Source organism: Colletotrichum truncatum (assembly GCF_014235925.2).
Source record: "Colletotrichum truncatum strain CMES1059 chromosome Unknown Contig_0008, whole genome shotgun sequence".
Taxonomy (NCBI): domain Eukaryota; kingdom Fungi; phylum Ascomycota; class Sordariomycetes; order Glomerellales; family Glomerellaceae; genus Colletotrichum; species Colletotrichum truncatum.
The window spans coordinates 774,547-795,970 of NW_027222405.1; the positions used below are offsets into that span (position 1 = coordinate 774,547).

Consider the following 21,424-nt stretch of genomic DNA (forward strand, 5'->3'; position numbering starts at 1 on the left):
CTTCGCGGAGGGGGCGACAGGGGACCAATCTGTCTGCAAACTGTAGTATTTTGTGGCATCGATCGTAGCATGCCTAGTATCTAGTGCTTTCTCTATGCAGGAGGTGATACCGTTCTGTCGGGCTTGTCGTCGTTGTTGTCGCGGGACGTTGCAAACTTTGTCGGGGGTGATAGGCGACCCATAACCTATCGGTGGCTATGGTGTTGATGTTTGTTTGGGCTTGGTCGTTGTGCTCACGTGATAGCCCGTGACTCAACCGCGGTGGTGTCGATGGTGTTGTCTATTGACGTGTCATACTTTGTGGCTTGCTCTCGAATTTTTCGTGGTCAGAGCCCGCCCGCGGCCACGAGCAGGCTCTTTGGGAGCAGAATCAATGCCGAGGATGACATTATGCCCAAAGTGACCTCTGAGAGCGCGAGCGGGCGTGGTTTGATCAATTTGATGCTGTTTTCAAAAATTTCGTTCTCGCTGTTGTTGATGTTTTTCTCAGCGGTTATAGGGACGGCCGTCAGCCGTTACGTCGTAACAACCCCCACGGAACGGAAGAACTAGGATACAGGTCACGTGACGATAAGCAGGACCGACGGACGATAAGCGGTCCTGGGACAGGACCGACGGTGCCAAGGGCGGTCCATGGCGATGGACCGACGTCCTGGGTGTCGGTCCCCCAGGATCAGGAAGTGTTCAGCATGGAACCAGACTTGTATATAGTTGGGACTCGAGTCCTCTCGAGTCCTACCTTTCCTAGTTCTTCAGCAATCAACTTCGTGACTACCCTCACCGGTACTTTCAGCTATCCTAAGTGACGAACTACTCTACGACTCTTGTTGAGGCCTTGACTGATCACCAAGCCCTTTGAAGATCTACGATCTATTCGACCAGGACCACGGAACGACTATTACTACTCTCAATCCCTGGCTTACTGTTAACACAAACCCACTGTCAGTTAGCTGGCTGTAACACTTTGATTGCTCCTGTTCAGTAAGTCACCTTTTGAGAACTACTAAATAGTATAGACAAGATGTCTTCTCGCGCTTCTGCCAAATCACCCACTCCAGGATCCTCATCCTCTTCGCGCAACCAGCCTCAGAGCCTCGCGCAGGAGCCTGCTAACACTGAGGACTTCGACATGCCGGACCTCAAGTACGACTCCGATGGAGATAGCTCTTTCACCAAGGAAAGCTACGATAAGCTCCGACGCATAATCCAGAAATAAGAAGCCGAGACAAAAGACATGCAGAAAATCGTTAACGAAAACCGACAAGCAATAGAAAACCTTAACGAGCAACTCCAGCATGCTGGACAGGCCTACAAGAAGCTGGAAGAAGACATCAAGGGGGACGCCAACCTCCGGAAGATCTAGGAACTCCAGGGGGAAATCACCACCCTCCGGGCCGCCGCCAACATCGTCACCACGCCCGTCCACGGAGGACGACAAAAGCTCAAGCTCAGTGCGCCTGTCACCTACGACGGAACCCCCGGGACCCTTAAAGGATTCCTGATTCAGGTTAAAAACTACTAGAACTTTCACTATAGAGATTTTACTAACGAAACCGAAAAAGTAGTACACGCAGCTACCTACCTCCGAGGAAAGGCCCTTAAGTGGTTTGAACTAATCCAGGAAGAATACCTTAAATGCGAGACCCTCGACGAGTGCACCACCGAGACCCGCGACATCTACGCTAATTTTAAAGGATTCGAGGATGCGCTTAGGTTACTCTTCCAAGACCCTGACGAAAAGCGACAAGCCGAACGAGATCTGGTATAACTTAAGCAGACTAAGTCTGCTAAAGACTACTCTGCTAATTTCCGATAACTTAGCGTTTAACTCGACCTTACCGAGGAGATACCGGCAATACTAGAAGCTATTCGCCGAAGAACTCGAGACCGGACTCCCGGAACACAGCAACTACGACCACGAGATACCCCTTAAGGAAGGGAAGGAGCCAAAGCTAGAAGCAATCTACGGACTCAACCAGAAAGAAATGGAAGCACTCGACGCTTACCTCAAAGAAAATCTACAGAAGGGATACATCAGACCCTCTACATCACCAGCGGGATACCCAATCCTGTTCGTACCAAAAAAGAACGGCAAACTACGACTCTGCGTCGACTACCGGAAACTCAACGACATTACGATCAAGAACTGCTACCCACTACCGCTCATCTCCGAACTACGAGACCTGTTGCACGGAGCACAGTGGTTTACAGCACTCGACCTAAAAGGAGCCTATAACCTGATCCGGATGAAATCAAGTAAAGAATGGAAGACAGCGTTTCGAACACGCCGAGGACATTACGAGTACCTTGTAATGCCCTTCGGACTTACCAACGCACCCGCGACATTCCAGACGATGATCAACCACGTCTTACGAGAATTTCTAGATGTGTTCGTCGTAGTTTACCTCGACGACATCCTAATCTTCTCCAAGACTCTAGAAGACCACAAAAAACACGTACACCAAGTACTACGGAAACTGCAAGACGCTAAACTCCTAGTAGAACCCGAGAAGAGCAAGTTTCACGCCAAAGAAGTCGAATTCCTAGGTTTTACGATAGCCCCAGGAATCCTCAAAATGTCCAAAGACAAAATCGCAGCAGTACGAGACTGGCCTATACTACAGAACGTTAAGGACGTACAATCCTTTATTGGATATGTGAACTACTACCGACGGTTCCTAGAAGGGTACTTAGACAAAAACGACCCTCTCACGAGACTCTCGAAGAAAGATGTTCCCTGGCAATGGGAAGAAGAACAAGAACAAGCCTTCAACGAGATCAAACAACAAGTCACATCGGAACCAATACTTGTTATACCAAACCCCGAGAAACCATTCGAAGTCGAGACCGACTCCTCAGACTACGCTATAGGAGGACAACTAGGCCAACGAGACGACGAAGGACGACTACACCCTTGCGCCTTCTTCTCACGCAAGTTACACGGCCCAGAACTCAACTACCAGATACACGACAAGGAACTTATGGCAATTATCGAGGCATTCAAAGAATGGAGACCGTAACTCTCAGGAACCAAGTACGAGGTCAAAGTATATACCGACCACAAGAATCTCGCACACTTCACCACATCGAAAGATCTCAACAAACGACAAATTCGATGGTCCGAATTCTTGTCAGAATTCAATTTCAGAATCATCTACCGAAAGGGCAAGGAGAACGGCAGGGCCGACGCCCTCAGCCGAAGACCGGACCATGAGGTCTAGGTACCTGAGGAAACCCGAGTTATCCTCAAAACAGACAAAAACGGAGACCTTGTGCCAGCAGCCAGACTCTTAATGATGGCCAGAAGAGACAGTACCAGCACGACTGGAAGGATGTCTCCTGAAGCCATTAGGGAGATACACTCCGCACCCGCACATAGTCACCAAGGCGTAACCAAAACGTGGAAACGCATCCGTCAATACTACGACAAAACGGCTACACGATAAGAAGTATCTTTAGCGATTAAGGACTGTAAGGTTTGCGTAAAAAGCAAACCTAGCCGACATCAGCCTTATGGAAAGATACAGCCGCTCCTAGTGCCGCAAACCGCATAGGAATCTATCTCGCTAGACTTCGTCACTAAGTTACCTAAGTCCCGAGAACCGATAACCAACGTCTACTACGACAGTGTCCTCGTCATCGTCGACAGACTTACAAAGTACTTATACTTCATCCCGTACATGGAGTCTAGCACTGCAGAAGACCTCGCCTATAAGTTTCTGCAGGTGATCGTAAGCCAACACGGAATGCCGAAGGAAATCGTATCCGACAGAGACAAGCTGTTCACTTCCAAGTTTTGGAGATCCCTGATCTCGCAGCTAGGATCTGACTACAAGATGTCTACCGCTTTCTATCCGCAAACCGATAGCCAGACAGAACGAATTAATCAGATCATAGAAACCTACCTACGCTGCTACGTCAACTATTAGCAAAACAACTAGGTCTAACTGCTACCTATAGCCTAGTTCGCTTACAACAGCGCAGTAGGAGAAAGTACAAAAGAATCACCATTCTACTTAAACTACGGATTCAACCCGACAGCCTATGGACAACCCCGACAAGGCCTAACAGCTCTGAAAGCTGTGGCAGATATTAACAAACTTAAGGAAATCCAACGAGATCTTCCCAGAGACCTTGAATTTGTGCGCGAACGCATGCGCAAATACGCTGACAAGACAAGAGTTGAGGGACTAACTCTAAAGGAGGGGGATAGCGCATACCTTCTCCGCCGGAACATCAAAACAAAACGACCAAGCGATAAGTTAGACTTTAAGAAACTTAGACCCTTCGAAATCACGAAGAAGGTATCTAACGTCAACTTCAAACTCGCACTACCAGACACTATAAAGTATCATCTAGTTTTTCATATTTCACTTCTCGAGCTAGCACCAAAAGGATTACGAACTATAGACCATATCGAAGTCGACCCGGAACAGGACTACGAGGTCGAAAGGATCCTCGATCACATCGATCAGCACGATAACACAGAAATACAATACCTAATCAAGTAGAAAAACTACGGACACGAAGAAAACACATAGGAACCCGCATCAAACTTAGAGCACGCACAAGAGGAACTTCAAGAATACTAGACGCAATAGGAAATACGACAGCACGCCAAAGTCATGCAAAGACTAACATACAACCCTCGCGTCAGAAACCCTCAACCCAAGTTTCGACCAACCAAGAAACCCCAGGGCAACAAAACGTTTCTTCGCCTAGGAACACCTAGCCCTAAGTAGCCGAGGAACCTCCAACACTCCCCGCACCCGCGCCATCTACCAGAGGACCCAAACCTACAAACTCGTCACCAAAACCAAAAAGGGACCAAGGAGGATCATTCCCGAGACCCACTGCCTGGAGGTTACTAACGACGAACCTCTCGTAAGCATCCAAGGCAGGTAGGACTTCGTCGTCCGCCAGGACGCCATCCTCCCTGTCAACCTCCTGCATACCATGCTTAAAAACTTCGGTCTACCGCTCCCGAACCATCTTACAGACCGTCCGAATCCGTTTCAGACGACCCGCAGCATCCGCCATTTAAACTTGCAAACGAGCAAACTCTTGATGAAGCGCGAATAGCTCCTCACCCGCTTTCTCTTCTTTCTCATCCTACTCCTTTTGCTAAGAGTTCAACTTCTAAACTAGAAGCAAACATTAGCAACCCCCAGAACAGCGAAAACACAAAAACACGACTTACGAGTAGACGCTACGAGGACGCCGTCACAAGGTTTCTTCGCCTCGATGCAAGTCCTACAGCGTGTAGACTTCTCGCCAAAACGACACGGGACCTTTGCACGGAAACAACGAGTGCAAGGCATGTCGCTAGCAATCGATCGGGACTCCACGTTGTTACGGCCAGCTAACTGACAGTAGGTTTGTGTTAACAGTAAGCCAGGGATTAAGAGTAGTAACAGTCGTTCCGTAGTCCTAGTCGAATAGATCGTAGATCTTCAAAGGTCTTAGTAATCAGTCAAGGCCTCAACAAGAGTCGTAGAGTAGTCGTCACTTAGGTATAGCTAAAAGTACCGGTTAGGGTAATTACAAAGTTGATTGCTAAAGAACTAGGAAAGGTAGGACTCGAGAGGACTCGAGTCCCAACTATATACAAGTCTGGTTCCATGCTAAACACTTCCTGATCCTGGGGGACCGACACCCAGGACGTCGGTCCATCGCCATGGACCGCCCTTGGCACCGTCGGTCCTGTCCCAGGACCGCTTATCGTCCGTCGGTCCTGCTTATCGTCACGTGACCTGTATCCTAGTTCTTCCGTTCCGTGGGGGTTGTTACGACGTAACGGCTGACGGCCGTCCCTATAACCGCTGAGCCCCTGCGGGGTCGTCGTCAGTAGTCTGTTAACTGTCGGGTCGTAACATCAGCTCCCCTCTTAAAGGTCTTGTCCTCGAGACCTGAGTATAGGTAGGTCGTTAGTCCCAGGTTGGGGATCCACAAATTTGCTTCCTTTGTTTTTCATAATGCCGACACCATGTCAGGTCGCGTTCGAAAGACAAAGTCGTACTTGACTGTGATAAAAGATCGTGAGAAAGCTGCGCTTATTAAATACGTAGAGTCCCGATCGATTGCTAGCGACATGCCTTGCACTCGTTGTTTCCATGCAAAGGTCCCGTGTCGTTTTAGCGAGAAGTCTACACGCTGTAGGACTTGCATCGAGGCGAAGAAACCTTGTGACGGCGTCCTCGTAGCGTCTACTCGTAAGTCGTGTTTTTGTGTTTTCGCTGTTCTGGGGGTTGCTAATGTTTGCTTCTAGTTCAGAAGTTGAACTCTTAGCAAAAGGAGTGGGATGAGAAAGAAGAGAAAGCGGGTGAGGAGCTATTCGCGCTTCATCAAGAGTTTGCTCGTTTGCAAGTTCAAATGGCGGATGCTGCGGGTCGTCTGAAACGGATTCGGACGGTCCGTAAGATAGTTCGGGAGCGGCAGACCGAAGTTTTTAAGCATAGTATGTAGGAGGTTGACAGGGAGGATGGCGTCCTGGCGGACGACGAAGTCCTACCTGCCTTGGATGCTTACGAGAGGTTCGTCGTTAGTGACCTCTAGGCAGTGGGTCTCGGGAATGATCCTCCTTGGTCCCTTTTTGGTTTTGGTGACGAGTTTGTGGGTTTGGGTCTTCTGGTGGATGGCGCGGGTGCGGGGAGTGTTAGAGGTTCCTCGGCTACTTAGGGCTAGGTGTTCCTAGGCGAAGAAACGTTTTGTTACCCTGGGGTTTCTTAGTTGGTCGAAACTTGGGTTGAGGGTTTCTGACGCGAGGGTTGTGTGTTGGTCTTTGCATGACTTTAGCATGCTGTCGTGTTTCCCATTGCGTCCAGTATTCTTGAAGTTCCTCTTGTGCGTGCTCCAAGTTTGATGCGGGTTCCTATGTGTTTTCTTCGTGTCCGTAGTTTTTCCACTTGATTAGGTATTGTATTTCTGTGTCATCGTGCTGATCGATATGATCGAGGATCCTTTCGACCTCGTAGTCCTGTTCCGGGTCGACTTCGATGTGGTCTATAGTTCGTGATCCTTTTGGTGCTGGCTCGAGAAGTAAAATATGAAAAACTGGATGATACTTCATAGTGTCTGGTAGTGCGAGTTTGAAGTTAACGTTAGATACCTTCTTCGTGATTTCGAAGGGTCTAAGTTTCTTAAAGTCCAACTTATCGCTTAGTCGTTTTGTTTTGATATTCCGGCGGAGAAGGTATGCGCTATCCCCCTCCTTCAGAGTTAGTCCCTCAACTCTTGTCTTGTCAGCGTATTTACGCATACGTTCGCGCACAAATTCAAGGTCTCTAGGAAGATCTCGTTAGATTTCCTTAAGTTTGTTAATATCTACCACAGCTTTCAAAGCTGTTAGGCCTTGTCGGGGTTGTCCATAGGCTGTCGGGTTGAATCCGTAGTTCAAGTAGAATGGTGATTCTTTTATACTTTCTCCTACTGCGCTATTGTAGGCGAACTGGGCCATAGGTAGCAGTTAGACCCAGTTGTTTTGCTAATAGTTGACGTAGCAGCGTAGGTAGGTTTCCATGATCTGATTGATTCGTTCTGTCTGGCCATCGGTTTGCGGATGGAAAGCGGTAGACATCTTGTGGTCAGATCCTAGCTGCGAGATCAGGGATCTCCAAAACTTGGAAGTAAACAGCTTGTCTCTATCGGATACGATTTCCTTCGGCATTCCGTATTGGCTTACGATCACCTGCAGAAACTTGTAGGCAAGGTCTTCTGCAGTGCTTGACTCCATGTACGGAATGAAGTATAAGTACTTTGTAAGTCTGTCGACGATGACGAGGACACTGTCGTAGTGGACGTTGGTCATCGGTTCTCGGGACTTAGGTAACTTAGTAACGAAGTCCAGCGAGATAGATTCCCATGCGGTTTGCGGCACTGGGAGCGGCTGTATCTTTCCATAAGGCTGATGTCGGCTGGGTTTGCTTTTTACGCAAACCTCACAGTCCTTAATCGCTAAAGATACTTCTTGTCGTATAGCCGTTTTGTCGTAGTATTGACGGATGCGTTTCCACGTTTTAGTTACGCCTTGGTGACCATGTGCGGGTGCGGAGTGTATCTCCCTAATGGCTTCAGGAGACATCCTTCCAGGCGTGCTGGTACTGTCTCTTCTAGCCATCATTAAGAGTCTGGCTGCTAGCACAAGGTCTCCGTTTTTGTCTATTTTGAGGATAACTCGGGTTTCCTCAGGTACCTGGACCTCGTGGTCCGGTCGTCGGCTGAGGGCGTCGGCCCTGCCGTTCTCCTTGCCCTTCCGGTAGATGATTCTGAAATTGAATTCTGACAAGAATTCGGACCATCGAATTTGTCGTTTGTTGAGATCTTTCGATGTGGTGAAGTGTGCGAGGTTCTTGTGGTCGGTGTATACTTTGACCTCGTACTTGGTTCCTGAGAGTTGCGGTCTCCATTCTTTGAATGCCTCGATAATTGCCATAAGTTCCTTGTCGTGTATCTAGTAGTTAAGTTCTGGGCCGTGTAACTTGCGTGAGAAGAAGGCGCAAGGGTGTAGTCGTCCTTCGTCGTCTCGTTAGCCTAGTTATCCTCCTATAGCGTAGTCTGAGGAGTCGGTCTCGACTTCGAATAGTTTCTCAGGGTTTGGTATAACAAGTATTAGTTCCGATGTGACTTGTTATTTGATCTCGTTGAAGGCTTGTTCTTATTCTTCTTCCCATTGCCAGGGAACATCTTTCTTCGAGAGTCTCGTGAGAGGGTCGTTTTTGTCTGAGTACCCTTCTAGGAACCGTCGGTAGTAGTTCACATATCCAATAAAGGATTGTACGTCCTTAACGTTCTATAGTATAGGCCAGTCTCGTACTACTGCGATTTTGTCTTTAGACATTTTGAGGATTCCTAGGGCTATCGTAAAACCTAGGAATTCGACTTCTTTAGCGTAAAACTTGCTCTTCTCGGGTTCCACTAGGAGTTTAGCGTCTTGCAGTTTCCGCAGTACTTAGTATACGTGTTTTTTATAGTCTTCCAGAGTCTTGGAGAAGATTAGGATGTCGTCGAGGTAAACTACGACGAACACATCTAGAAATTCTCGTAAGACGTGGTTGATCATCGTCTGGAATGTCGCGGGTGCGTTGGTGAGTCCGAAGGGCATCACAAGGTACTCGTAATGTCCTCGGCGTGTTCGAAACGCTGTCTTCCATTCTTCACCTGATTTCATCCGGATCAGGTTATAGGCTCCTTTTAGGTCGAGTGCTGTAAACCACTGTGCTCCGTGCAACAGGTCTCGTAGTTCGGAGATGAGCGGTAGTGGGTAGCAGTTCTTGATCGTAATGTCGTTGAGTTTCCGGTAGTCGACGCAGAGTCGTAGTTTGCCGTTCTTTTTTGGTACGAACAGGATTGGGTATCCCGCTGGTGATGTAGAGGGTCTGATGTATCCCTTCTGTAGATTTTCTTTGAGGTAAGCGTCGAGTGCTTCCATTTCTTTCTGGTTGAGTCCGTAGATTGCTTCTAGCTTTGGCTCCTTCCCTTCCTTAAGGGGTATCTCGTGGTCGTAGTTGCTATGTTCCGGGAGTCCGGTCTCGAGTTCTTCGGCGAATAGCTTCTGGTATTGCCGGTATTCTTCTGGGATAGACAGAAGTCGGTCTTCCTTGCCGATGTCTGTTGCTGATAACGTCCTGGCGTTTGCATCCTTTATCCGTAGGTATGCTAGAAATCTCTTCGCTTCAGGAGTCTTGAGAGGTTCGTTTGAGGCACCGTTCCGTGGTTGCTTCTCAGTGACTGAATCCTGGTCCCAATGGAGTTGGCCTGTTCTCCAATCTATCCGTGGGTTACTGTCGTATAACCATGGTCTTCCAAGGATGACATCATACTTGTCTCCTATCTCCGTAATATCGAAGTTCAGTCGCTCATTCCGGCCATAGATCTGCAAAGGGAGTTGCGCTATCTCCATAGCAATGCGTCCTCCGCCGTACTGGACTTGTTCTCCTTCAACGGTGCTGAGTTCGTAGCAGTCTTCGGCTGCTTTTCTTTTCCAGGTTATCTTTCTTTCATTCACCGTTCTTAGTGATATGAAGTTTCCTTAGGCTCCGCTGTCGATCATGGCGGTAGCTGTTCTTCCGTTAAGCTGTATTTGGACTTGTACATGCTCGTGTCGTTATGTCGTGGGCGTCGTTGCGCTACATAGGGACCTTGTCTGGACTGCCTGTCGTTGTCCCTTGTCTTCGGTAGGCGAGTCTAGTTTTTTGACTGCTCGTCCGTTCCTTGTTCGTCGTTTTCTTGCTGTTTCTTCCATGCTTCGTCTTTCTTGATATAGTGGACTCGGCGCTGGTCTTGGTAGCAGTGATACCACTGTATTTCTTCGTCAGAGTCCTCTCCAGAGCTGGTGTCGTTGACTGAAGCGACTTCAAAGGCGACTTCCAGTTGGGCATGTTGGCAGGCAACATCGCGAGGTGTTTCCGAGTCGTTAGGGGTGTTCTTGGTCGTTTCTGATTCGACCTGTTCTTCCAGTTCTTGGTTGATTTGGCGGATCCGTGCGGGATCTCCTTGTGCATGTTGTCGTCGTTCGATGTGTGCGTCCAGCGCACCGAGTTGTCGTTGCCACATAGGGTTTTGTAAGTCCTGTTGAATCCGCTACAGGTTGGCTTGTCGTCCTGCGTAGAGGAGGTTCAGTCTTCGCTGATTGTCTTGTTCTAATTCCTCGTTGTCGTTCATACTATCGAGCTGTTCGATTGTCTTACGCTCGATTTTGCTATTACTTCTATATCCCACAGCGAGGGTCCGTTTAGGTGCGTTAGTAGTGTCGTAACCAGATCGTTCTTAAGGTTTCTAGGAGTACCATCCTGCGTATTCCTTACTGCTAGAGTAGATATAGCAGTTGTCATCGAAGCAGGTAGTCCAGTTAAGTTGTTCATAAGGGATCGTCTTCGTAGCGATACTCGCTTGTCGTTTCTCTAGTACCGGTTAGAAGCGTTCCTTCTTAAGTAACCTGCATTCGTATGCTAGGTATCCAATCTTCTAGCAGTTATAACACTGTCTATCTTTCTTCCAACTATCGTTCTTTTTATCGTTTCTCTATATAGCACTAAGGTCCATTAGTCCACTATAGTAACCATAGGCAGTACTTTGTCGGGGGTTGTTCCAGTTGTTGCGGGGTCTATTGTCGTTTCGCTAGTTGTTGAACTAGTGCTAAGGCTGCCACTAGTACTTACGTCCTGAGTTAGGGTTTTGTCGTTTTTCGCCTCTTTCCTTTCGTCGTTCGAAAAGCCGGTTGTCGATTTTAATAGCGAGTTCAGCATACTAGAGAAAGTCGTCAGGTCGATCAATCTTAATAATCTCGTCCTTGACTTCGTCTTTTAGTCCTTAATAGAACATAAAGATCTTAGTTTCCTCGGTAAGGTCGAGTTAAACGCTAAGTTGTCGGAAATTAGCAGAGTAGTCTTTAGCAGACTTAGTCTGCTTAAGTTATGCCAGATCTCGTTCGGCTTGTCGCTTTTCGTCGGGGTCTTAGAAGAGTGACCTGAGCATATCCTCGAATCCTTTAAAATTAGCGTAGATGTCGCGGGTCTCGGTAGTACACTCGTCGAGGGTCTCGCATTTAAGGTATTCTTCCTGGATTGGTTCAAACCACTTGAGGGCCTTTCCTCGGAGGTAGGTGGCTGCGTGTACTACTTTTTCGGTTTCGTTAGTGAAATCTCCATGGTGAAAGTTCTAGTAGTTTTTGACCTGAATCAGGAATCCTTTAAAGGTCCCGGGGGTTCCGTCGTAGGTAACAGGCGCACTGAGCTTGAGCTTTTGTCGTCCTCCGTGGACAGGCGTGGTGACGATATTAGCGGCGGCCCGGAGGGTAGTGATTTCCCCCTGGAGTTCCTAGATCTTCCGGAGGTTAGCATCCCCCTTGATATCTTCTTCCAGCTTCTTATAGGCCTGTCCAGCGTGCTAGAGTTGCTCGTTAAGGTTTTCCATTGCTTGTCGGTTTTCGTTAACGATTTTCTGCATGTCTTTTGTCTCGGCTTCTTGTTTCTGGATTATGCGTCGGAGCTTATCGTAGCTTTCCTTGGTGAAAGAGCCATCTCCATCGGAGTCGTACTTAAGGTCCGGCATGTCGAAGTCCTCAGTGTTGGCGGGCTCCTGCGCGAGGCTCTGAGGCTGGTTGCGCGAAGAGGATGAGGATCCTGGAGTAGGTGATTTGGCAGAAGCGCGAGAAGACATCTTGTCTATACTGTTTAGTAGTTCTCAAAAGGTGACTTACTGAACAGGAGCAATCAAAGTGTTACGGCCAGCTAACTGACAGTGGGTTTGTGTTAATAGTAAGCCAGGGATTGAGAGTAGTAACAGTCGTTCCGTAGTCCTGGTCGAATAGATCGTAGATCTTCAAAGGTCTTGGTGATCAGTCAAGGCCTTAACAAGAGTCGTAGAGTAGTCGTCACTTAGGTATAGCTGAAAGTACCGGTTAAGGTAATTACAAAGTTGATTGCTAAAGAACTAGGAAAGGTAGGACTCGAGAGGACTCGAGTCCCAACTATATACAAGTCTGGTTCCATGCTGAACACTTCCTGATCCTGGGGGACCGACACCCAGGACGTCGGTCCATCGCCATGGACCGCCCTTGGCACCGTCGGTCCTGTCCCAGGACCGCTTATCGTCCGTCGGTCCTGCTTATCGTCACGTGACCTGTATCCTAGTTCTTCCGTTCCGTGGGGGTTGTTACGACGTAACGGCTGACGGCCGTCCCTATAACCGCTGAGCCCCTGCGGGGTCGTCGTCAGTGGTCTGTTAACTGTCGGGTCGTAACACACGTATTCAATAAGCGCAGCTCTCTCACGATCTTTTATCACAGTCAAGTGCGACTTTGTCTTTCGAACGCGACCTGACATAGTGTTAGCATCATGAAAAACAAAGGAAGCAAATTTGTAGATCCCCAACCTGGGACCAACGACCTACTTATACTCAGGTCTCGAGGACAAGACCTTTAAGAGGGGAGCTGATGTTACGACCCGACAGTTAACAGACTACTGACGACGACCCCGCAGGGGCTCAGATTGATTGATTGATTGATTGATTTATTCCTACTCGGTTATGAAGCCGCTCTTATGCTAGCAGCTATGCCCGGAAAGCGGGGTTTGGCAGGTAGCCGAAGCGTCGACAATGAACAGCGACGCCCCACTTCGCCCTGATGTTGCATCAAGGCCAGCTATCCCCAAGCTCCCCACTATGTTCTCTATTCTGTGTGTTTGTGCCCTCTGTTGAAGAAGTATGTTGCTCTCCTGTCTGCTTTCTCGCTTTTGTATTGCTCTCTAGAATGCTTGTTTTGCGTCCTCCTGCTTCGGTTTAGTTGGTGCTGGTAGCACCGTATCTGGTTCTTTGTACCTACAGTCTCCCCCCAGCGCTCAGCTTTGTCTCTTTGTTTTGTCCGTATCCTCCCGGACTTGTATGTGCCGTTTTCTCAGTTGCATCTGTAAATTCTTTGTTGCCTCCTGCCGGGTTCCTATGTGGCCTCTTGTTTCTTGCCTGTTGACCACTATTGCCCTCCACCACATTGGCCCAAGGGTCTTCCACGAAGCACAATGCTCCACTGACTCCGACATGTTCGATTACTGGGTATGAGAGCTCCCGCACAGATTCCGCAGACATTGTCGCGCGTTGAAGGGACACCAATCCTTCTTTGCAAAAGGGGCGACAGGGGACCAGTCTGTCTGTGGTCTGTAGTATTGTGTGGCATCGATCGTAGCATGCCTAATGCCTGGTGCTTTCTCCGTGCGGAAGGTGATACTGTTCTGTCGGACTCATCTTCGTCGTTGTAGGACGTTGCAAACTTTGTCGGGGGTGACAGGTAACCCAAAACCTGTCGGCGGCTGTTGTGTTAAAGTTGATTATTTAGGCGCAGTCTTAGTGCTTCGTGTAGCGGCTTGTGGCTCGCCTGTGGTGGTAGTAACAGTGTTGTCTATTGATATGTCGTATTTTGCGGCTTGCTCTCAAGTTTTTCATTGTAGTCGGGGCGTGCTCTGCGGCCATCTTGGGCCCCTTTGGGACGTAGAATCAAGGCCGAGGATGGCATTGCATCGAAGGGGGCTCTGTGGCCGCGAGCACGCGTATTTGGGGCCGTTTTTGCTCCGATTTTCAAAAATTTCGTTCTCGCTGTTGTTGATGTTTTTCCGCAGGGGCTCAGCGGTTATAGGGACGGCCGTCAGCCGTTACGTCGTAACAACCCCCACGGAACGGAAGAACTAGGATACAGGTCACGTGACGATAAGCAGGACCGACGGACGATAAGCGGTCCTGGGACAGGACCGACGGTGCCAAGGGCGGTCCATGGCGATGGACCGACGTCCTGGGTGTCGGTCCCCCAGGATCAGGAAGTGTTCAGCATGGAACCAGACTTGTATATAGTTGGGACTCGAGTCCTCTCGAGTCCTACCTTTCCTAGTTCTTCAGCAATCAACTTCGTGACTACCCTCACCGGTACTTTCAGCTATCCTAAGTGACGAACTACTCTACGACTCTTGTTGAGGCCTTGACTGATCACCAAGCCCTTTGAAGATCTACGATCTATTCGACCAGGACCACGGAACGACTGTTACTACTCTCAATCCCTGACTTACTGCTAACACAAACCCACTGTCAGTTAGCTGGCCGTAACACCACTGTCAACACTATAGCCTAGCCCTTGTTTTCCCCAGGCTAGGCCTACGTATTTTCGTATTTGGTTGGGTTTCGGAAGTCCTTGAACTCTAATTGCAGTAGAACGAGGTTATGGCCGAGGAGGTCATCAAAGTTTAAGGTTCCGGTGCACATACTTTTTTACACGCTAGGTTACGCGATTCTCCGACGGAAACTGTCAAGCTGACTTCAATCGCTGATTCTTTTATTCGGTCAAATAGCTAGATAGATCACCACCGTTGTGGGTCAGCTCTTGCAGAAGTCGGTAGCAATGGGGAAAGAGTTTAAAAGCAATCATGTATACTGCCATTGGACATCATTGCTACCAGACTATAGTTGAAACTGACAGTTCCTTGGCCAGCGCATCAAATTAGAATATTGAAAAATCACTATCGGACTTCAAGTTGAAGTAGCAATTTTACGAACTCAATTTGAAGATGCCTAACATGCGAAATGCCGTTCTTTCAAATTAAGCACAGTTTCTTCGTCGAGCAAATTCGTCTGAATGTTCTTGATTGCGATTGATATTTCTTCTCTTAGGATTAGGAATCAGATTTATTCGTCTAAGTCCATGCAATAATGAGACTGCAAACAACGCTAAATAAAATCTCAGAACCAGAATTGCGTAGGAATCAGAATAAAAACGTCATGTAGTTCAGTACGGTATTAGTAATACCTCGGTCAGTTTAAAGAAAGCAGTTTAGTAAAGTGTTTTTAGCTGCCTAAGACCTTTACATTCTGCAACCTCACAACCATAGGAGCCGATGAAGCAAGGATACGGAGGTATTTTTACAGGGGCTTTTCATTCTGGCAGCAGGTATTCATGTAGATCATCACGCATCTTTTAGGTACCTGCGAGTATATAGTAGTTACATCAGACCTCTGCTTCAAAAACTTTGTAAAATATGCTTTTAATCTAGCCAAAACCAATGATGTCTATCATTTACGCTCTTCAAACTCCAAGTCTTGTACAAATCATCAGTTCTCATACGCCCGGCTAAAGCCACCCCACTTGGGCTTCTCCTTGTATTCCCAATCTCCAGGAACATTTTCCTCGAAGTATTCCTTGATATCACCAATCTTTTGCTTGAACTGGTATTCAAATCCGTCGGGAGGAGTCAGCTGATCTTCAATAGACCGCTTATGGGAGGCCTTCTGCCGGATGAAAGGCTTCGGGGGTTCGTAGTCTCCCTTGAAAGACAAGCTGCCCGGTCCTTTGTAAGCGGCTACACCGCTTACCACCTTATCGTTGTAATCAACGGTCTTGTCGCTTATGGTACCATCAGTGTTGACGGTTGAGCCTGCGACACACTTTCCCTTCCCCCAGGCGGCATCAGCAGTTGCAGACCAGATAGCAACCGGATCGTAGACCATCTTTTCTGTGTAGAAGAGACGGCAGTTGGCAGCCTCATATCGGAACTGCTCCGGGTATCCATTCACATTCTTCCGAGAGTAGGCATTGCGGTAATTGAAGGCACCGGCATTGGCCAGAGGAGGAAGCAAGGGAGGCTCCCCAATATCGGGGAGGTCGTCGAAGACTTTCTCAAGGAGTTTCGTGTTCTTGTTCTTCACGGCGTCTAGGCCGACTTTCATGACCACCTGTTGAAGATCGATAAAGTCGAGAACCTGAGCACCTTCGACGCCACCCACTGCCTGCATGGCTGTTGCGAGGGGTCGACCACCGAGGGCAATCGTTCGAACGCCGTGCTCTCTAACCAAAAGACCGGTGAAGATAGTGCACGTGGACGCGCAGCCGCCGTCGGTGACGACGACAATGTTTTTCGGGTCAAACAGTTGATCCTCTTTGCTCTTGGGGTAGCCCAGCTCTGCGTGGTCGAAGCGGAGTAGGTTAGTCACGTTCTGCTCTCCGATGAACTGAGGCCCGTAGAGATCACCCCAGGTCTCGTACGGCTTCAGCTTCTCGTCGAGGAAGGATCCAATGAAATCATCCAAAATCTTCGGAGATGTGTCTGCGGCGGTAGCACCAAGAGCGTTGAGCGCTTCGTTGGCCCGGAGACGGTTTCCATCCCAGATGTCAGCAGCCTTGGGGAAGAGTTGATTGTAGAGCTGGAAACCGGCGACGACATAGCCACCACCATTGCCTTGCAGGTCGATGACGAGCTTCTTCTTGCCTGCCTTCTTGGCTTCCTTGAGGAACTCGGCGACTGTACGGCGAGCCTCCTGAATTTCAAATGAACCGTTCACGGAGCCGGAAGCTACGCTCCAAGGGGAGAAGGAAAGAACGGCCAGCACGGCAACATCTTCGTATCCTTTGCCCTCAAGAAAGTATCCAGACACCCACTCGTGGGCGTGGAACGAAACCGGTTTTGGGTATCCTGGAAGTGCAGTCTTGGAAGGTTTTGCTGATGATGTGGGCTTAGAGGCGCTCGGCTTCGAAGAAGGTACTTCTGCGGTCCTTGTGGCGGGGACCTCGAAAAATTCGTGTAGTTCCTCGGGAGTGTTGAGATGCTCCAATGCCGATTTTGAGATCCTCGCATATAGCTTGTTAACGTAGGTTGTACCGTTAGTAAACTTGATCACTTCCTGGTCCGGAGTATTGCCTGCGAATCTGATTGTGAAAGCATCGCCACCGTCTTGGGCAGCCATGGCAGGGTTGCTGAACATCTTGTTATATTTAGCGTCCGGATCCTGGGTTAATTGGCGAGCGGCTTGAGCCTCGAGGAATTCGTGAACGGGAACCCCGTCAATACTTTCAATGTCATAAACATCCGTGTTACTCGAAACATCCTTCTCGAAGTCGCTGCGGAGATATACACTGGGGAGTCCATTGGCCTCATCTGCAACAGAGACCACGCCATTCTTGCTGATGAAGCCAAAAATACTCAAAAGGGCTGGTTTATACAAAAAGTGACCGTCAGAGGCTTGGGAGAACTATTGAATAGTTAGATAAGAAAGAATTGACGAGATGATGCTACACTTACCAGATGACGGAGCTCCAGAGCAAAATCAAGTTGACTTTTGTAGTGACCCTTCATAAGCTTGGCTCGGATTTGTCCAAACCCAGCTATCACATCAACACCGGGAATCAAGTATCCCTTTGGTGGGTCCGCCAGAGGCTCTAGGGTGCTTTGGAAAGCAATGTAGGGCTCTAGATAGTTGAGTAGATCCAAGTCCCTCTCTTTGTCGACGGCAACCGCGTTCAGACAGTTGTAGGCTAGCGAGGGCTCAATGAAAGCTACAGTAGCACTTGGAGATGCTGCAAGGTAGTACTCAGCAGCAGCTTTTGCCACATTGCATGGGTTTTTTGATGTTGAGGTTGGTGCAGGTTTGTTGTTGGCCTTGTTTGCCGCATGAAGGTTCGCGGCGGTGGTTGTACTCGCAAGGGCGAGTGCCCAAGGTAGTGATAAGCGCATCTCGGGGTATATGTCTAATGAGAAGGTCTAGTCGTTCAAAGTATTGGGCGTCAACAAAGATTAAGACAGGAGGAATAAGGACGTCAAGGCCCTTATGATGCCCTCAATATTTGTTTGAATGCTAAGGCTGATGGGAAAGCTACGATACAAGTCACAAGTTCAAGAGGGCGTTGGTTCGGCCTTAATAGTCCAAATGCCAGTTGGATAGGACAATAATAGTACTGGGTGCTAGGTCGTCTAGCTCCCCTGCCAATCCTTCTCAGCCGCGTCTGGGGAGCCGGCAACCGACCAAGAGCGACAAGTAACCTTAACGCAAGGTCGGGCTTAGACCGTAAGACAACGCCGGCTAGGCAGAACAGGGTCAGCTGGAAAGCCGGGGAGCTGAAGGTGGCTTGCCAAGTCTACACTAGTCTGCCTGGTGCTAGGTCCTGTTGTTCCTTACAGCCCCAAAGTCCTGATGCCACTCATTTTTCAGTACAACGAATGGCGGCTGCCAAACGGCTCTAGCCCACCTAGGAACCTTCATTCCCCCTGTCAGATATGCAATGTGGACTTGAGGTGGATTGGCTGTTGGTGACCGCCTAAGGAACGTGTTACCCTCGTTTCCGTTCCACAACATGATGTTGACATTAGTGGGCCTTGTGGGCTTGGCCTGGTTTACTTGATAAAATTTGACAGTCAGCAGCTCGCTTGCGGTGCCAGTGGCTGAGAAAACAATGATTACAGGGGTCACAGTACGCTAGCGCATGGAACGAGATCCTAAAGGATTGCCGGAATCAGGCTGCAGGTATGGTAGTTTAGCAGACGGCAAGCAAAATTATCACCCAACACCATTGGAACGTAAGCGGAGGTAGCACTGCCTTTCATGGTCGTATCAACATGTTTGATATGGCACGATCCAGTAAGCCATTTAAGTTGCAACCTAGGGAAAAAACGGGGTTCTAAAGTGAGGTGAGTTTGTCGCTATTTGTTCAAATGTTGCCTTGAGCCTACAGGGTTGTGTTGGCAATACAAGGATTAGAATGTTCTGAATAGGCTTATCTTTATTTCCATCCGAACCTGCCGGCAGCTGAACTAAGGTAGTGTAGAGAATGGGCTTTAATGCTGGCTGATGCTTCTTGAACGCATCGCGGATACAACTTGGCTTTCTGGTAAATCGACAACATCTCTAATCGAAAAATATATCTAGGTGCGCTAATGCCAAAAAAAACCATTGTGAAGATAGTTTTGATATGAGTGAAATTGGTGTATTAGCGTTTTCACCACCAGAAAGCCCGTCATTCATTGCCGATACAGCTCAGATCTCACAGTCAAGAGTGGAGATGCCAACAGATCCTAGAGTTCAGCATGTGGTCTCTCATATCCATCTAGCGAATGGCTGTTGCTCATTGTAAAGAAATGGCGTTTTGTTGTTCTAACCCACAGCGTCATCGTCATCACACTAGAATGGGGCTTGGGTCTTGGGGAGATGCAGGCAGCCTCATACCTACCTACAGCGGTCTATTTTTGGCTCCGCAGGCGCTAGGTTGGGTTCCCGCCCACTGCGTGGATCTACTTAGTACAGCACGCGGTCCCCTGTTCCTGTCCCCTCCACCAATAGGACAATGCCTGGAACAAGTGGCAGTGCTTACTTACGGATGTCCAGATCCGGTTACGGCATTTTCGGTTTCTCTAAAGTTCTTTTGTCAATCACAGGAATGATTTGTTCACACCGCTGCATGATACTGAGTGAGCTCTTACTTACTGTAATGCTGAAATTTTCTGAAGGGATACTGATTTTTCTTATTACATTTTTACAACAATGCGACGCAAGGTTGAATTCCTTCCACCTAAGAAACCATTACCTGTCGATCTATGTCTGTGTGGGAAACATTCATCACTGATACTCATATTTTGACTGGCTAACAGGATCTATGAGGGCTCTTTGGTCCTTGCACAGCTGGATTAAGAAATGCGAAGGAGCCAGACTGATTCATTTTCAACGATAAATGTGTTTATCTTTTGACAAATCATTTCGACTGCGTCATCATACCCAAGCGAACACAAAAATGAGGTAGGAGAGAGGCAAAACAATAGAAGTAGAAGAACAAAAAAAAAAAAAAACAGAGTTCTAATGCTAACATAATCCCTTGATCTTACAAATCCATTGAGTTTGAGATAATTCTCCAGGTAGTTGAACAGAATTTTTACAGTTCAATCCATTTTCAGCTTCGGTATGCACGAATGTCGAGAGGCTAGCGGGGTAGTGATATCAGCTCCTCATTCGAAGGAGCGCAAGGTCATAAACATCAGACCAATATTTCACAATTACAACTTACTGTGACAGGGCAAATCGGTAGCTGAGCAAGACGATGTATGTTTTCCCGAAGATCCGTGGATGACCGGGTGTTTGATTCCTTTTTGGACGCAAGCACAACCCAAAAAGCCGAGCCATTTTGGTTCCGGCATCCCAACACTGTCAGACACCACTCCGGCGACTGGTGTCGCGTGCTGGGCAGCCGTCACTGCAAATGTTTAATGGCTAGGCTTTTGGGACGAAGGTTGCCCGAAACAGCGTTGCGAAACATTATCGAACTGTTGGTGCCATGCAGATGCTTCCTCGCTTCAGCCTCTTGGTCGCCCGGCTTTCACCAAGGTAGTCGAGATATTGCCACATGAGATCATTTCGCGTTTTCATCAAAAAGAGTGTGAAAAGAACAAACCCGAGGAACATGATCAGATTGAAAGTCGCTTCGCGTTACCTTTTTAAGACAACCAAGTTGCCGATGCACCTCTAGTTCACCCGCATGGCACTTTGCCAGCTCGGTCTCTAGATCAATACGGTTTAACATTTCAGAACCCAATCGGATACATTTTCCGCGAACTATCAAGAAATCGTAAGCATTGGGTTCATAAAAGATGGGCCAGTCATAGCAGAGAGTTCAAGCGAACAGACATGGACCACAGAGCTTGCCATAATTTTATCATGAATCATCCTTCGTAAGATTGAATGCACTACGTAGTGGAGTACTTCAATTTCGAGCGCCGCATTGAAGATGAATTGATGTTCTAGAATCATGAGAACCATCCCAAACTTAGGATGCTCTCTTGACGGTTGCATATCCAGATCCGTGCAGTGTGCGTGTCATAGTCGCCAACGTGCCTCAGCCAGGCCGTCTGATATATAACCTATTCCCTCCCGTTACTCGCCAATATATCTGATATTCCGCCGCTTACCTCCATTGAAAAGTTTCGTAGAATGTGAATTGTGGTGAGCATTAAAGTTAAACTTCGGTCCGAGACATGCCCCTCACAATGTGACCTCGAAATGTGTGTGGTCCATTTGAAGCACTGGGTAACAGGCTTGCCTGTGCGGGCAGCATACCGTTTGGTCAACAATTGAGAGAAGAATGCCCCCAGCCAGGAAAAAAAAAAGGAAAAAAGAAAAGAAAGCTGGCGATTAGAAA

The 21,424-nt window shown here is 48.3% G+C and overlaps 7 protein-coding genes across 7 annotated transcripts; 3 read left to right on the forward strand and 4 right to left on the reverse strand.

The window, feature by feature from the left end:
• Positions 1-270: 270 nt before the first annotated feature.
• On the forward strand, positions 271-552 carry CTRU02_211703 (uncharacterized protein; the record flags this gene model as incomplete). Its single annotated transcript, XM_070205691.1, has 1 exon — positions 271-552. One exon carries the CDS (start codon positions 271-273, stop codon positions 550-552), a length of 282 nt encoding a protein of 93 aa, XP_070060504.1.
• Positions 553-1,021: 469 nt separating this feature from the next.
• CTRU02_211704 (reverse transcriptase domain protein) lies at positions 1,022-4,511 on the forward strand (the record flags this gene model as incomplete). The annotated part of the gene is made up of 6 exons (XM_070205692.1): positions 1,022-1,199; positions 1,563-1,762; positions 1,863-2,984; positions 3,036-3,215; positions 3,594-3,917; positions 3,966-4,511. The coding sequence occupies 6 exons, from the start codon at positions 1,022-1,024 to the stop codon at positions 4,509-4,511; spliced, it is 2,550 nt and encodes an 849-aa protein (XP_070060505.1).
• A 223-nt stretch (positions 4,512-4,734) lies between these two features.
• On the reverse strand, positions 4,735-4,953 carry CTRU02_211705 (uncharacterized protein; the record flags this gene model as incomplete). The annotated part of the gene is made up of 1 exon (XM_070205693.1): positions 4,735-4,953. The coding sequence occupies one exon, from the start codon at positions 4,951-4,953 to the stop codon at positions 4,735-4,737; it is 219 nt and encodes a 72-aa protein (XP_070060506.1).
• Positions 4,954-5,986: 1,033 nt separating this feature from the next.
• On the forward strand, positions 5,987-6,288 carry CTRU02_211706 (uncharacterized protein; the record flags this gene model as incomplete). Its single annotated transcript, XM_070205694.1, has 2 exons — positions 5,987-6,212; positions 6,269-6,288. The coding sequence occupies 2 exons, from the start codon at positions 5,987-5,989 to the stop codon at positions 6,286-6,288; spliced, it is 246 nt and encodes an 81-aa protein (XP_070060507.1).
• A 583-nt stretch (positions 6,289-6,871) lies between these two features.
• On the reverse strand, positions 6,872-7,258 carry CTRU02_211707 (pol protein; the record flags this gene model as incomplete). The annotated part of the gene is made up of 1 exon (XM_070205695.1): positions 6,872-7,258. One exon carries the CDS (start codon positions 7,256-7,258, stop codon positions 6,872-6,874), a length of 387 nt encoding a protein of 128 aa, XP_070060508.1.
• Positions 7,259-11,883: 4,625 nt separating this feature from the next.
• CTRU02_211708 (uncharacterized protein) lies at positions 11,884-12,156 on the reverse strand (the record flags this gene model as incomplete). The annotated part of the gene is made up of 1 exon (XM_070205696.1): positions 11,884-12,156. The coding sequence occupies one exon, from the start codon at positions 12,154-12,156 to the stop codon at positions 11,884-11,886; it is 273 nt and encodes a 90-aa protein (XP_070060509.1).
• A 3,426-nt stretch (positions 12,157-15,582) lies between these two features.
• CTRU02_211709 (peptidase s41 family protein) lies at positions 15,583-17,978 on the reverse strand (the record flags this gene model as incomplete). Its single annotated transcript, XM_036733924.1, has 2 exons — positions 15,583-17,496; positions 17,547-17,978. The coding sequence occupies 2 exons, from the start codon at positions 17,976-17,978 to the stop codon at positions 15,583-15,585; spliced, it is 2,346 nt and encodes a 781-aa protein (XP_036574364.1).
• Between the last annotated feature and the right edge of the window lie 3,446 nt (positions 17,979-21,424).